At 51.3% G+C, this 14,318-nt stretch overlaps 5 protein-coding genes across 5 annotated transcripts; 3 read left to right on the plus strand and 2 right to left on the minus strand.

Moving 5' to 3' along the window:
- Window positions 1-140: 140 nt before the first annotated feature.
- On the plus strand, window positions 141-3,706 carry BJY04DRAFT_231817 (putative SNF2 family helicase/ATPase; the record flags this gene model as incomplete). The annotated part of the gene is made up of 2 exons (XM_073719630.1): window positions 141-3,239; window positions 3,314-3,706. 2 exons carry the CDS (start codon window positions 141-143, stop codon window positions 3,704-3,706), a joined length of 3,492 nt encoding a protein of 1,163 aa, XP_073575075.1.
- A 1,176-nt stretch (window positions 3,707-4,882) lies between these two features.
- On the plus strand, window positions 4,883-7,022 carry BJY04DRAFT_145274 (serine/threonine-protein kinase). Its single transcript, XM_073708767.1, has 6 exons — window positions 4,883-5,029; window positions 5,146-5,268; window positions 5,332-5,443; window positions 5,493-5,697; window positions 5,747-5,902; window positions 5,951-7,022. Exons 1-6 carry the CDS (start codon window positions 4,987-4,989, stop codon window positions 6,947-6,949), a joined length of 1,638 nt encoding a protein of 545 aa, XP_073575076.1. The 5' UTR covers window positions 4,883-4,986; the 3' UTR covers window positions 6,950-7,022.
- A 1,192-nt stretch (window positions 7,023-8,214) lies between these two features.
- Window positions 8,215-9,713, minus strand: BJY04DRAFT_180505 (uncharacterized protein). Its single transcript, XM_073710070.1, has 2 exons — window positions 9,231-9,713; window positions 8,215-9,179 (listed from the first exon to the last, which is right to left on the minus strand). The coding sequence occupies exons 1-2, from the start codon at window positions 9,463-9,465 to the stop codon at window positions 8,506-8,508; spliced, it is 909 nt and encodes a 302-aa protein (XP_073575077.1). The 5' UTR covers window positions 9,466-9,713; the 3' UTR covers window positions 8,215-8,505.
- Window positions 9,714-10,213: 500 nt separating this feature from the next.
- Window positions 10,214-12,222, plus strand: BJY04DRAFT_180507 (glycosyltransferase family 31 protein). Its single transcript, XM_073710071.1, has 2 exons — window positions 10,214-11,508; window positions 11,610-12,222. The coding sequence occupies exons 1-2, from the start codon at window positions 10,432-10,434 to the stop codon at window positions 11,958-11,960; spliced, it is 1,428 nt and encodes a 475-aa protein (XP_073575078.1). The 5' UTR covers window positions 10,214-10,431; the 3' UTR covers window positions 11,961-12,222.
- BJY04DRAFT_180509 (glycosyltransferase family 32 protein) lies at window positions 12,223-14,055 on the minus strand. The gene has a single exon (XM_073710072.1). The coding sequence runs from the start codon at window positions 13,592-13,594 to the stop codon at window positions 12,464-12,466; it is 1,131 nt and encodes a 376-aa protein (XP_073575079.1). The 5' UTR covers window positions 13,595-14,055; the 3' UTR covers window positions 12,223-12,463.
- Between the last annotated feature and the right edge of the window lie 263 nt (window positions 14,056-14,318).

Genomic DNA, 14,318 nt, shown 5'->3' on the forward strand with positions numbered 1-14,318 from the left:
TTATGCCCGACCAGATTTGGAGTTTGTTTACTGCTATGATATCCCCGCAACGACCTTAAGCCGACTCCCGACAACGACAACGACAGAATCATAGCGATCAACAACCCATCCGATAAAGAAATTTGCCGAGATCAAGCAAAATGGCACGAGAGAGCACCGCTCCCACCGATCCCATTACCCCGGGGAAACCGAGAGAGCAGACAAACCGCCCTCTACCGAATCAGCCAGAGTTCGGAAAACCATCACCCCTCCGACCAACCCACCCCCAGAATCGTAGCACCAGCAACCCCTTCAACATCCCCAAGCAGAATCGCCCAAGGCCAGAACACCATAGGTCGCAGCAGCAGCAGCAGCAGCAGCAACAGAATCACCAGCACCAGCAACGACCAGAGATACGACGCCCGATACCCAATCCATTTAAGCACGATGCAACCCAGCAAAATGCCCCCCCCCACGTTGCATCAACACCTCAACAGCAGCAGCACCGGCCAGAAATACGACGTCCGATACCCAATCCTTTCCATCACAACGGAAACCGACCCAATATTCCTCCCCACGTTATGTCGACTCCCAAACGAAGCGAGCCGTTCGACCCCTTCAAGCCCGTTCGACCCTCTGCGTACAACAATAACCGTATGTCCCGTCCTGTCGACAACGATGTCATTGAGATCCGCCGCCCCGAGAACCTCACGTTCAACACCCCTCGAGCACCGAAGACGTTCTATGCTTCAAAGCCTTCCCCGATAAAACAGACAAATGCGGCCAAGAACCTGCAGAATTTCGTCGATCTGACGACTCCGTCTGGAGGCGGATTCTCTACCTCTCGGAGCACCTTTGGGGTCGCGGGGGCTAGTGAATGGGTTGACACTGCAAAGGCCAATGAGAACATCAAGGCGCTATTAGAGGGGGCATTTGAGGACGAAGATGAAAAGCAACCTAAATCGAAAGGCAAGAGGAAGAAGAACAAGAAAGATAAGTCGAAGAAGAAAACCGACAGCCAGGAGACGGAGAAGAAGGTCGAAAGCTTAGATATGGACGATTTGGCCGCTCAGCTACAGGGAGTCAGCGTCAATGAGACCCCTGGAACCGATGATGACGATGATACACATGAGGTAAAGGCAGCTGTAAAAGATGACACCGAGGAAACTGAAGCTCAAGACGGCAATGACAAAGAAGACGCCAGTGAATCCGACGCGGAGTCCGAAGAATCCGAGGACGAAGATGATGATGGCGTTGTGGAGGGATTGAATGTCACCCTCCTCCCCCACCAGAGGCAAGGACTAAAATGGATGTGCGAGAAGGAGATCGGATCACGAAAAGGCGAGAAAGAAGTGAAGGGTGTACTTCCGAAGGGAGGAATCTTAGCAGACGATATGGGACTTGGAAAGACAGTCCAGGCCATTGCCCTGTTGTTGACGAACCACAAGCCCAAAGATGGAACGAGACGACGACCGAACATGTTCGATTACGACCAAGAATCCGAAGACAGCGACGAAGAAGGCGTTGAATCACGAAAACTACCACCCGGACTGAGCAAATCTACCTTGGTTGTTGCGCCCCTTGCACTGATCAAACAGTGGGAATCCGAGATCAGGACCAAGGTTGAACCCGCTGGGAAGCTTAGAGTTCTTGTATACCATGGCAACGCTAGAGCCAAATCAACCGGGGATTTGGACGATTATGATGTTGTGATTACTACCTACGGAACCTTGACCTCTGAACACAATGCTGCTGCTAAGAACGACAAAAAGGCCGGTGTTTTCTCCGTCTACTGGTACCGCATTATTCTTGACGAAGCACATACCATCAAGAATCGTAATGCTAAGGCCACTCAAGCAGCTTATGCTCTGGATGCTGAGTACCGTTGGTGCCTGTCAGGCACGCCCATGCAGAACAATCTGGATGAGTTGCAAAGTTTGATCAGATTCTTACGGATTAAGCCATACAACGACCTTGCCAACTGGAAAGACCAGATTACAAGACCGCTGGCGAATGGGCGTGGCGGCCTTGCAATTGAGCGACTCCAGGTGGTTCTCAAGGCGTTCATGAAGCGTCGAACGAAAGACGTCCTGAAACAGAACGCAAACTCTAAACCCGGTGATGGTAAAAAGGGCGAGAAAAAAGACCCAGGCTTCCATATCGTCAAGCGTGAGGTGATCAAGGTGGCAGCAGAGTTCATGCCAGGTGAAAGGAATTTCTATGAGCGTCTTGAGCAGCGTACAGAAAACAGCCTTGAGAAGATGATGGGCGATTCCAAGATGGATTACGCTGGTGCGCTCGTCTTGCTTTTGCGCCTTCGGCAGTCCTGTAACCATCCCGATCTGGTCAAGAGCGATCTGGCCAAAGATAAAGATATCCTCCTGCAGACTGGTGCGTCCAATAGTCAGGCGTCTGCTGGGAAGAAAAACGAGCTGGATGATGTGGCGGATCTTTTTGGCGCCCTCAGCGTCGTCTCGAAGAAATGTGATATCTGTCAGATGGATCTGAGCCAGGCTGAATCGTCAGGCGGTGGTAGCAGATGTAGTGACTGTGAGAAAGACTTCAATACGCCTTTTGCCACAGATGGGGCCAAGAAGAAGGCTTACAAGAATATCATTGATCTTACTGCATCGCCGTCGGTCCGCCGCTCGCAGAATCGCATGGAGCGTGTCCGCAAGAATAAGAGGGTTGTGCTGGATAGCGATGACGAGGAGGAAGAGGACGGAGACTGGCTAGTTCCTGAGGACCAACGCACAGGACTGTCTCTTGGCAAAGCTGGAGGATCTGACGATGAAGATGCAGAAGGAGGTGGCGACTGGATTGGTACAGAAGATTCTGAAACCGACGATGAACCCGAATCTCCTAGTCAGCGGGTGGTCCGCCAGAAGTCCCCAGTCGATGATGATTCCGAGGACGATATCTACTTGAACCCTGGAGACGACGAGAACCAAGTGCTCCCCTCGAGCAAAATCCGTCATCTTATGAAGATTCTTCAACGCGAGGCGCCAGATTATAAGTTTATCGTGTTCTCTGTGTTCACGTCAATGCTTGACAAGGTTGAACCTTTTCTGAAACGCGCTGGCATCGGATATGCACGATACGACGGAAGCATGCGCAATGACCTCCGAGAAGCGAGCCTAGAAAAGCTTCGGAACAACCGAGCGACCCGCGTGCTACTGTGCAGTTTGCGAGCCGGGGCGCTGGGGCTGAATTTGACTGCAGCGAGTCGCGTGGTCATTTTGGAGCCATTCTGGAACCCCGTAAGCTTACTCCTCCTGGTGCGACTGACCGACAACAGGCTAACCCTTGTTTTCTCTAGTTTGTGGAAGAACAGGCTATTGATCGTGTACATCGACTCAACCAGACGGTCGATGTCAAGATTTACAAGATGATCATCAAAGATACAGTTGAAGAGCGAATCCTTGACCTCCAAAATCGTAAGCGGGAATTGGCCAATGTCACCATTGAGGGTAAGACGGCCGCCGCGAAACTTACGATGAACGATATGATGGCGTTGTTCGGTAAGGATGCGGAACTACGATACACTGGAGACAACCAGAACCGGCTCGATTTCTCGCCTCAAAAGGGCAGCCTCCTTAATTCCAACTATGAGTCGTCTAGTCAGACACGCTCAGAGACAGGGTCAGATGGCTCTCGCGATCGCAAGGGCAAACAGGAGAAGCGGGCGGGTTCAACTGAACATTCTGTCTATGGGAGACGATGGTAGACATGGCGTTTGGATACTGAGACAACGGAATGAACGAACGGATGGAAATAGAATTGGGGTTTGACTTCTGGCGCCGGACTCAAGTGTTGGAGTTACAACATGATATGATGCATTTTCAGGGTGATAGTTTTGTTCGTATTCTATTTTAGACTTATATGAGTTGTTCTGTGACAGGCTGTGGTAGAGATGTACCTAGTTAGTCCGGTTTGCAGGGTCCGATGGGGCGGTGACGATAGCTTCACCAAGCCCCTGACTTGGAAGTTGGAGAGGGTCAGAAAGTCGTTCTAGAAGTCTCAGAGAAGGAGGCTGCACACGTAATGAAAGTGAGGGGGAAAAAGAAAACATGCGCCACTGAAATTCTGGCAGGTTTGAACTGGAGTTCAGGCTTTTGCGTAGAGTTTATTGATGGGACAGATCCAGCTCTAGAAGACTGAGCGAGGTGATCGATCAGAAACGTAAGATGATTGATTGCGATGGTCGCAGAAGATGAAACGCGATCTGCAGCTCTCTCAGCCTGCGAACAAAATGAATGAAAAACGTGGCGGCCACGAGCTGAAGGCCTTGCTTGCTCCAGATGAAAGACTCTTTTCGTAGTTATCCCTTTCGTAAAGAAGAAGAATCATCAAGCTACCCCCTGTGTAGTCTTTGTTCTCCGGTATAGTAAATCTGCTGAAGCCTTGAAGGTCTTATCGTGGCTGTTCTTGTCTTGCTGGTGCAGAGTTGTCTTGACTCTCTATCTATCCACACCTCAGACTAGCGGCCGCCTCCCATCTCCATTCCCAACTTCATCTGCAGTCCACGATCGATTCCCTCTCCTTTTTACCACGACTATCTCGACCTCTTTTCTTCCCCCAATCACTCCCTTACCACCGCTAATCCCCCCCTCACTCCCATTGAGATTTATTCCGGTACGTGATGAACCACCCCAGACCTGCCGTCGCCACGTTTTACCTGCTTGCTCTGCTCCGGCTCTCCCTGCAGAGGGCTGTCCCCGAAACTTAGACAGCTTCTTTCTTTGTCAAGATGAGACCTCTGAGCTAACTTTTGACTTGTCCGGGTCTAGGTCTGCATGCCGTGAGATCCTCAATAATTTTCCTTATAAATTTCCTCCTCTTCCTTCGTCCTTCCGCCTCTCTGTCCTCCCTTCTCTACTTCCCGTCCGTCCCTCTTCCTCGATAACGGAGTGCCCGCCTCGGCAACACGACCAGACTTCGAATGGAATGCTGTCGCAGGTAACGCAAAACACGACTCCACGCTCTGTTGTTACACGGCTTTTCTAGATGGGGAATTCCCAAGGGAGACAGGTCACCTCCGACAATGAGGGTGTGTACTACCCCCCCTCCCTTCAAACCGGTTCAAGCTTTGGTATTCCGCAATGGGCGCGGGTCGCCTTGTTTGGATGGCTTATATACTGGGCGCATGGCTGACGGTGGGATTAGTGAACCTGAATCATTTCCGACTGCTTCGCGTTGTCGGAAAGGGCGCCTTCGGCAAAGTTCGAATTGTTGAGAAAAAGGACACAGGCTTGACCTTTGCGTTAAAGTATATCCGCAAGGAAGAAGGTATGCTTGCATCGGTTCTCCTATAGCGTGTGCAATTGCTAATCAAGCTTGCTTCTGCTCTAGTGGTCCGCTCCGAAAGTGTACGAAATATCATCCGCGAACGACGAATGCTTGAACACCTCAATCATCCTTTCCTTTGCAACTTGCGATACAGTTTCCAGGATATAGAGTACATGTACGTTCCTCCCGTCGAGCTTCAATCCGACATTGCTGACTTCTACAAGATACATCGTGGTGGATTTAATGAATGGTGGTGATTTACGTTTCCATATCTCGCGAAAATGCTTTACAGAGGACGCAGTCCGGTTTTGGCTTGCAGAGCTTGGTTGCGCTTTGAGATACATCCATTCGCAGGGTATCATTCATCGTGATGTCAAACCAGACAATGTTCTGCTAGACTCAGAAGGACATGTCCATTTGGCGGACTTTGTAAGTCTCATTCAGCTACTGACAGCGGACTCTGCTGACTCTTTCCCAGAACGTCGCATCCGACTTTCGACCCGGCAAACCTCTCACGAGCAAATCAGGCACACTAGCGTATTTGGCCCCAGAAGTGTACGAAGGTGGAGGATACTATTTTGAAGTGGATTGGTGGTCATTAGGAGTGACTTTCTACGAATGCATTTACAACAAGGTGAGAAGTGCGCTTGATTCATTGCTCAATCAAGCTAATAAAGTACAGCGACCTTTTGAGGGCCGGTCTCAAGATACCCTCAGCGAAAACATCAAGAAAGCGCAGCCAAAATACTACGTCACGAACCCCGCGGTTTCTATCCCTTGCCTGCGGGCCATGTCAGCATTGATGGAAAAAGACAGGAGCAGGCGAATTGGCGCCGTCAGCTTTGAAAGCTACACCTCGCATCCATTCTTTGCTGACATCGACTTCGCCGCCTTGGAGCGCAAGGAGATCCCTCCAGTGTTCCGCCCGTCTAGCGATAAGACGAACTTTGACGCAACGTATGATCTGGAGGAACTGCTTCTTGAAGAAGCTCCACTTGAAGCTAGAGCTCGTAGGCAGAAGCCAAGAGCGGAATTGCGGGAAGATGCGACAGCCAAGGAAATCCGTGAAGATGAGCTCCACCGACTGATCGAAACAATGTTTGAGCCATTTGACTACACGATAGTGAACTACCGGGGAAATGCAGCTGAAGCTATTGCATCCTCAACGAACCCCGAGGAGTGCCTCCCGACTGGGGCGGCCTCGATTCACTCAAGACAATTTTCCCAGCCTGATTCAGCGCGAGGCTCTCCTGTCCGCTCCGAAGGAGGCTCGCCGTCTCGTTTGCCTATTCCCGACACTCAGTCATCCATCGGCGAGACCTTAGAGAGCACGACTAGCCAAACAGGAAATCCTACCTCACAGCCGTCGTTGCCGTCCCCTTCCTCGAACTTCCACCGACCTTTCGTTCCGCCACCCGCAATGCGACCCCGACCCACGGCACGCAAGACTAGCAAGGGTGGAGGTGTGCAAATGGTTCTTGAAGAGGCTGGAAGCTGGAGCGAGCTTGCGGACCAAAGCTCTACGATCCCTGTTGACGGGTTCGATGCTGCTAACAAGGGCAAGCCTAGCAACAGTGGCATGCTTGCTTTCTTGAGTCGCAAGAAGGGCCGTGACAGGAGTCCGAAGCCGCAGGAGCCCGGTGTCCTTGGAAAAGAAGGTGCTCGGCAGATTATCAGCTGAATGACTCGCGTGGATAGGTTATGCTCAACTATCCTCTACGCAGTCTGTGCTTCGCGGCATCCTCGAAGCGATCCTTGGTATCTGCTGAGAGCAAATCACGCATGCACAGCCCAGCCCGCGAAACCTTCACCTACACCATAGGTGTCTAGCGCAGCCTGACAACATGCCCTTCGGCGGCTTTGGCGTCGACGCTCGATATCTTACCCTGAACGGGTCGAGATACCTTCAAACCGAGCCATAGCTCGGTAAGGTCAACGTCCGAGATCAGCAAACCATAATCAAACCTCCTATTTCTGTTTCTGATACATGATTCCCCTGTCTTCAGCGCTGATCCATCTTTGTTTTCATGTTCTGGGTTTATTATTACATTTGTTCCTATGCTCATGTTTTGGGTTGGCTCCGGAGTTAACAGAACGGGGTGGCTAACTGACTGACTCACTGACTGACATATGATGCCCGCACATACATAATCTCTCTTTCCTCATTTCCCTCTTGCTGCATATGCGTTTATATCTGTTCCAGTTCCTTTACATCCGGATGTACTATCCCCCTTTCTTTCATACCTTTCTTCTTCTAAACCTTCTTGTTTTCCATCAAGCTCGAGTGGCATTTTGAACTCTGCCTGCATACCCCATTCGTTTTGTGTTTTACGTTTAAAGCATACAGACGAAGCTGGTCTTGCCTTGCTCTTATCTCATCTTATCCTTGAACTTGCCGTCGACTTGCACATGGACTTGGATCTCTGATACCATTTACTTACCCTCTTTTCTTTTATATTTACCCTTGTGACAGCATTGTTGTATTTAATGATGGTCGGCCCTTTTGTGATCTCCCTCCCTACACTTACACCTACTTACATACCTCTCCCATATTATAGATAGTGCGAAATGAGCTACTGCGAGTGCGTCCGCTGAGGCGGTGATATTACTTCATTTTCTTTCGTGTAGAGTGTTGAGTAGGGTAGTATGTTCTAAAGAGAAATAGAGATATAAATATAGTTATTGATGTTAGGCAAAGGTGATGGGTAAGTTAGGGTACGGTAGGGTAAGGGAGGGTAGCTAGCAGGGATTAAGGGAATGGCAATATTTATCTATCCTGATGTCCGTATCATACATATTAGAGTCTGTTATGGATTTGGTGCTACCGTGCTACTAAATCAGTTAGGGAGAAGCGGATAGAATGACTTCGCACAGCATGAGGAGTTGTCTACCGTTTATCGATGACATGCTGTGCTAGGATCGCTTGGGAACAAAGGGAGAGCGAGAGGGAGAGTTATTATTAGTTATATGTATAAAAGGCGTAAGAAAGCGATATAAGAACTGAGAAAGAAAATAGGGGAAGAAAAAGAGAACAATCCGGATATCTTCGTCGCATCGCTCGCTCGCATGCAGCCTAGTTTCAAGTAAACCAACGCAGCGACCAGTTAAACACCCAGCTCCTCGCACTCGGAACCCGCTAGTTACACAGACCGCACCCAACACGCCACAACGCAGGACTGCATCATCTTCAAACTTGAAAACACAAGAGTCATAGTTGTCCAAGGCGAAAGGGAGCGGCTACCGCCCCGCTAACTCCTGAAACCTTGATTGCACCCCAACTCCAATGTTGGCCCCATCAACTTCACTCGGCCCCATGTACCCGGGAATCGTATTCGCGTTGACCGGGGCGATCTTGAACGGCGACGGATTGGCATTCCCGCTGATATCCGACAGTGGCGGCGGCGGGTATCCGCCGCTGTCAGATCCGAATTGTGGTGCGGGCTGGTATTGGTGCGTTGCTTGTTCGCGTTGCCAGGCTGTGGCTTGAGAGCGTCGGCGGTAGTAGAATGCGGCTACGGCTGCGAGGGCGAGGGCTGGGACTCCGAGGCCGATACCGACGCCTAGGCCGACTTTTGCGGAGGAGGAGAGGCCGCTTGATGATGATGAGGCGGATTCGGACACGGATTCGTTGTCAGCTGATTCAGGGGTTGGAGTTGGTTCGTCGGTGGCGGTTTGTGTCGATGTGCTTGTCGAGGTTGAGGTTGAGGTTGTTCTTGTTGATGTGGATGTCGTGGTCGTGGAGTCTGGGTCTGAGGCATTGATGCGGAAGTAGGAGCTTGAGAAGAATGAGATGCCGCCTTCTGTGCCTCGGTTCTCGTTCCACAAGGTGAGGAAGAAGACGTCGTTCCAGGTTAGGTCAACGTCTGGATTCATGTCGTATGTGTATGTGTTTGGGGCGTCTGATTGCATTTCTACATGATATTAGAACGCTGGCTCGATTTAGAGAGATGAGATGGTCTTACCAAACAGACGGATAGAAGAAGCATTTTCATTTTGCCATAATAGCAGACTAACTGTCGTCCAGTTCGTATTCCAGCTGAAGAGTGTATTGTCGTGTTGGGAGTACACAGGATACTGATCCGTCCGATTTCCACTCTCCAGTTGAGCTTCCTGCGAGCCAGGACTGATGAAGAAGTTTGTCGACTGCGCTTGACTGAGGCTGGCGCCTAAGGCGAGCAAAAGGACGAGACCCATCATCTTCTCTGCACAGGCCGATCCTCTAGTGTACACCGAGCTCTAGACGTGTATAGGGCTGATAGAAACGATGCGGTTGGAGAGAAAATCACACAGCATCGCAAGCTCTCACGAGGCGCTCAAGGTTTTTGTGAGCCAAACTCGCGCTGTCAGGCTCTGGGCCTTTTATTAGGACTCTTCATGTGGTTATGCATGATGCAGACCGGGGTCTGGGTGCGGCTAGCCATCAGCCCTTATTATTAGCCAGAGCCATAGCCTTGCAAGGGAGCGAGGCTGACACCATGAACCCCGTAAATTCATCGGCTAGACTGGAGTAAAGGTCGGCCAGCACCTTCCCGGTGGGATGATTTGGATTCCAATGGCGCATGGCGTGTGCTTACGCTCGCTGGAAAGCGAGGGCTACCTGGGCTAGGAGCACAGGCCTGCAGCTTCGCGTTGGACAGAGGGGCTGAAGACTGTAGGTGGCATCCCACGTTGGTCTGCAGGATAAATCATAAAAGCGACAATCTTGTAGATTGCGCCAATGAAAGGGCGCAGTTAGTCGCTGGGATTCTAGAGTGCAGGACAATCAATGCGAGACTGGCTCGTTGCCAAAATTGGGAGTGCCGGCGAGCTGTCAGGAGTGTGTGGAGGCGCGGGCAACGGTTAGCCTATGCTAGTGGCTGTTAGCGTCATGATGCGCAATCAAGCTGGGCCAAAACGACGTAAACCTGAAACTCGGCGAACGATGTGAGTTCGTAGATAGACTTCGGTCGAATTAACAGTACTGCCTGTTGTTGAGGTGGAGTTGGGATCAGAGTCAGTCGATGGAACCCCAGCAGGAGAAAGAGTTGTTCCCCCCGATTCCTTAGTTTCAGGAATGGATGGATGGAATGCTTCTCCGACAAGTGATGAAATAATCGTCATTTTCAGTTCTCTTCTTCTTCTTCTTCTTCTTCATCTCATTCTCCTTCGTTTCTATCATTCCCCATGCGACTCCGTTCGAATTCCGTGAATATCAAGCCGCGGAGGACCGTGTGGGTGGCGCTGGCCGCCGTTTGTCTTGTCTGCACATCTCTGCTGCTGTTCTATCAGTATGAGGGGCTTCCTTTCTCTTCCGATCGGCCATCCACTCCGAGCCTGGCCACTACTCCAATCCTGACAAGCAATAATAATACGACACCAGCCAATAGTACGCATACCAGCAATAATAACTATAATAACAACCAGTATAATCCCAGCAATGCCGTGCAAGGCGACCGTCGCTGCCAGGCCTTCCCGGACCCTGGCAACGTGGTGTTCGTGATCAAAACCGGCGCCACAGAAGTCTATGAGAAGCTGCCCACACAGCTCCTGACAACTCTCGGCTGCGTGCAGGACTTCCTCCTGTTTTCCGACCTCGAAGAACAAATCGGCCCGTACCGGATCCGCGATACCCTCGCCGACTTCAACGAGACCCTCAAAGAGACATTACCAGACTTCGAGCTGTACCGGCTACAGCATGAATTTCGACGTACAGGGCAGGACATGGCGCGCTTAAAGGGCGACAAAGCATGGAAGCTAGACAAATACAAGTTCCTGCATCTGGTCGAAAAAGCGTGGCTGGAGCGGCCCGGGCGCGATTGGTACTTTTTCATCGAGACGGATACCTACGTCGTCTGGACGAATCTGGTGCTCTGGCTGCAACGCATCTCTCCGCCTCGTGATCCCCTCTACCTGGGCTCAATCGCATACTTCAAGAATGACCCTTTTGCGCATGGCGGGAGCGGGATTGTGATTTCGGGGAAATTGCTGGAGCAGTTTATTGGTGGCGAGCCTGGGCTCGCGAATAAGTACGACGATGCCTTTACAAACAATTGCTGTGGGGATTCGGTGCTCGCGAACACCATCCAAGCGGAACTCGCTATCAAGGTGCAGAACATGTGGCCGCAAATTAACGGCGAGAAGCCATCGAGCCTTGCCTTTGGGCCGTTGCAGTGGTGTCAGCCTGTCGTGACGATGCACCATTTGCATCCGCGGGAGCGAACGGCTATCTTTGATTTTGAGCAGGCTAGGCCGGACCTAACTGTACGTCCTGTTCGCTCACACTTCCCTGTTTCTCTTCTCTCATTTTTCTCGTCATTTTTACCTACCGTCAACCCCCGAGCTAACAGACTATTTTGATGCAGAACCCCCTCCTCTTCTCCGAACTCTCCCACCTCACCTTCCCCAAAGACTCCATCCGCACCTACGAAGAAGACTGGGACAACCTCTCGAATATCCGGATTGAATTCGCCGGCGCAATCTCCTCGTCACTTGAAACTTGTCGCGATGCCTGCGCAGGCCTAGAGCAGTGCTTCCAATGGCGGTACAACACCGATGGAGAATGCGAGGTGTCGACGCAGGCGTTCCGGCTAGGCGGGAAACGGATGCCCGATGAAAACGGGAAGAGGTGGTTCTCCGGATGGAACGCGGAATTTATCGAGAAGTGGAGGAGTGGGCACGTTTGTCCGGGGGCGGACTGGGTTGAGCCGCACTGACCTTGGAGTGATTGAGTTGATTTCCGTTTGCTGGGGTCGATCCTTCAGGCTGGGTCCTGGAAACAAGAAGATGTCTGTCTGCGAGCAGATGGGCCGACAAACAAAATTTGGTACCGGCCCGACGATTTGAGATCGTCGGCCAATCTAATCCATACTGGGAATGGAGATCCTGGCTTTTGCATATAGAAGGAAACATTAGATAGCACGGCATGCATGATCTCTTGTGAGGATCATCTGGGGTATCATCTTGTTTGAAACAGAATAGATATTTCTCATGCCGGTGTATAGATAGCTATCTTATGTACAAACTGTAAATACAAGCGTCCAATCATTCATAGCCTATCCCAATGTAACGCGTAGAACATAGAGTAAAGTTCACACCCCGCGCTAAGGAGACATGGTATGGTAGGTAAGTAGGTAGGTAGGTGGGAGAGAGAGTACTGTAACAACAAGCTGAGAACCGAAGAGGGAATCGAACGGTAAGATATAAAGAAAAGGAAAAATCATGAACTCTCGGTAGTCTGCTTTGACTCCGGAGCATTCTGACCCTCCTCGCCACCGGCGTCGTTCTTCCAGGAGCCGGCGTATTGATGTGAAACGAGGTAAGGGCCTTGGTCTTTTGGCATACCGCCTTGCAGTGCGGCAAAGGCCGCCTGTGGCAGGACGAGGATGTCACCGACTAGCTTTGGCTCTTTCAGACCGCGAACTTCATCCTTTGTGACTTGTCGGCCTACTTCTTCAGAGACGCTTTGCAGGAGTGCCATTGTGATGGCCTGAGGGCCCGTAACACCGACGACATCCGGATTCACAAGCATGGGTTTCGTAAGGCCGGAGAGCGGAACCTTATTTTCGAGGGCGGCAGTCTTGAGTTCCTTGACGACGTATTCGATCACAGCCTTGAAGTGCTGGAGGTGGGGCTTCGCCATGACCGTCCAGCTGGTGAACTGGTATCCGTCGAATTCGATTCCAACGACGACGTTTATGGGATTCTTCTTCGTGTCCTTCGCGAGTTTCTCGGGAATCCAGTCTGAGACGGGGAATTCGTCGGAGACGTCGAGATCGCTCCAGATACCACCGTCGGCGTAGAGGATGAGGACGCGGAGGAAGTCGGCTTTGAGGATGGGGACGGTCAAGGCCATGTATGTCTCGAGGACTTCGGGCCAGTAGGCGTAGTTTTCGCGCACGTACTGGTCGCCGCTATCGTCGGTGAGGAGTTCATGGCGGAAGTTGGGGTTCTTCTCGAGCCATTGATCGATCAACTTCTGAGCTTGTTCGGTGAGGCCCTTGGGACCGCATTTGTGCCAGATTTTCGCGGGGAAGTCAGGAGCGGCTTGGTGGGAGAGGAGGGGTACGATGCTGGCGTCGTATTCCTTGTTGCTTTGTGTTTTCGGAGTGTCGGCGCCGGCCTTTTCGGGGGATACGGTCTGGGTGGCTGTCACGGTGCTGGTGACGGTAACGGTGGCGGGTTCGAGTTTGGAGGTAATCGAGGCGGGGAGGGACGTTTGTAGGGACATTTCGAGAGTTTCATTCTGCGAGTTCAAGCGAATCACTCGCTGAAAAAGGTACATGTTGAAGATAAGGAGGAAGATGACAATGACTGCCGCATAGCGACTCGTGCTCATAAGAGACGCCATGCTGAAAACCGAAGTGACCGAGAAAAAGAGTGACGGAAGAGCGAAAACAAAAAGAATCAGACGAGAATGGCGAAGGAAAGAGCGTCAGGAATAATGGTGGTGTTATTCAGGAGAAAGAGTGTGCAATGAACAAAGAGGACTTTAGCAGAACCGCATGGCTGAGATTATTGTCTCCCGAAAGTGGTGAAGGCGTTCGGCCAGACTTCTGGGCCTGTCAAAAGTTGATAAAAGGAACGACAGGCTTATGCAGGGGCCACCTGGTCCCTCATTTATTGATTATGGGTATCAAATTTGATGATCGAGGACTGTCTGGTTGGAATCGGCTCCTCCCAGAGTCAAAGGTTGGAGATACAAAGAAGGCAGAGCTGAACCTCACAGTCCACGGAGATCGCTTCCACGGTGTTATCTGGAAGCCTGGATCGTGGACAGGACAATCAGCCGCCACTGGGGAGGTCTAAAATTGGAGCGATTATCCTCTGGATCAGGGAGCAAATGCCAGCCGAGCGTGAGACAGCCTCAGACAAGACTCCACGAGCTAACAGAAAAGTAGAAAAGTTTCTGACGCTAAGCTCACACCAGGGATGTCCGGTTATCATTGGGGCTGCTGCTGGCAAAAGAGGGTCTGCCAGGGTCGAGCCATGCTGCCATGCATCAACTGCGCCCACCAACTCCAGCCACGATTTGGTGTTATTGGACAGGAGGCAACAGAATTGAGGCCAATTGG

This window comes from Aspergillus karnatakaensis (genome assembly GCF_047715665.1).
Source record: "Aspergillus karnatakaensis strain CBS 102800 unplaced genomic scaffold BJY04scaffold_7, whole genome shotgun sequence".
In the NCBI taxonomy this organism is placed as follows: domain Eukaryota; kingdom Fungi; phylum Ascomycota; class Eurotiomycetes; order Eurotiales; family Aspergillaceae; genus Aspergillus; species Aspergillus karnatakaensis.

Bases quoted from the DNA above. Each gene is read 5' to 3' on its own strand.
- BJY04DRAFT_180509 (XM_073710072.1), bottom strand. From the start codon at position 13,594: ATGGCGTCTCTTATGAGCACGAGTCGCTATGCGGCAGTCATTGTCATC.
- BJY04DRAFT_180507 (XM_073710071.1), top strand. From the start codon at position 10,432: ATGCGACTCCGTTCGAATTCCGTGAATATCAAGCCGCGGAGGACCGTG. The intron at 11,509-11,609 runs GTACGTCCTGTT...ATTTTGATGCAG, and splicing joins AGGCTAGGCCGGACCTAACT to AACCCCCTCCTCTTCTCCGA.
- BJY04DRAFT_180505 (XM_073710070.1), bottom strand. From the start codon at position 9,465: ATGATGGGTCTCGTCCTTTTGCTCGCCTTAGGCGCCAGCCTCAGTCAA. The intron at 9,180-9,230 runs GTAAGACCATCT...AATATCATGTAG, and splicing joins TTCTTCTATCCGTCTGTTTG to AAATGCAATCAGACGCCCCA.
- BJY04DRAFT_145274 (XM_073708767.1), top strand. From the start codon at position 4,987: ATGGGGAATTCCCAAGGGAGACAGGTCACCTCCGACAATGAGG. The intron at 5,030-5,145 runs GTGTGTACTACC...CGGTGGGATTAG, and splicing joins GGTCACCTCCGACAATGAGG to TGAACCTGAATCATTTCCGA. The intron at 5,444-5,492 runs GTACGTTCCTCC...GACTTCTACAAG, and splicing joins TTCCAGGATATAGAGTACAT to ATACATCGTGGTGGATTTAA.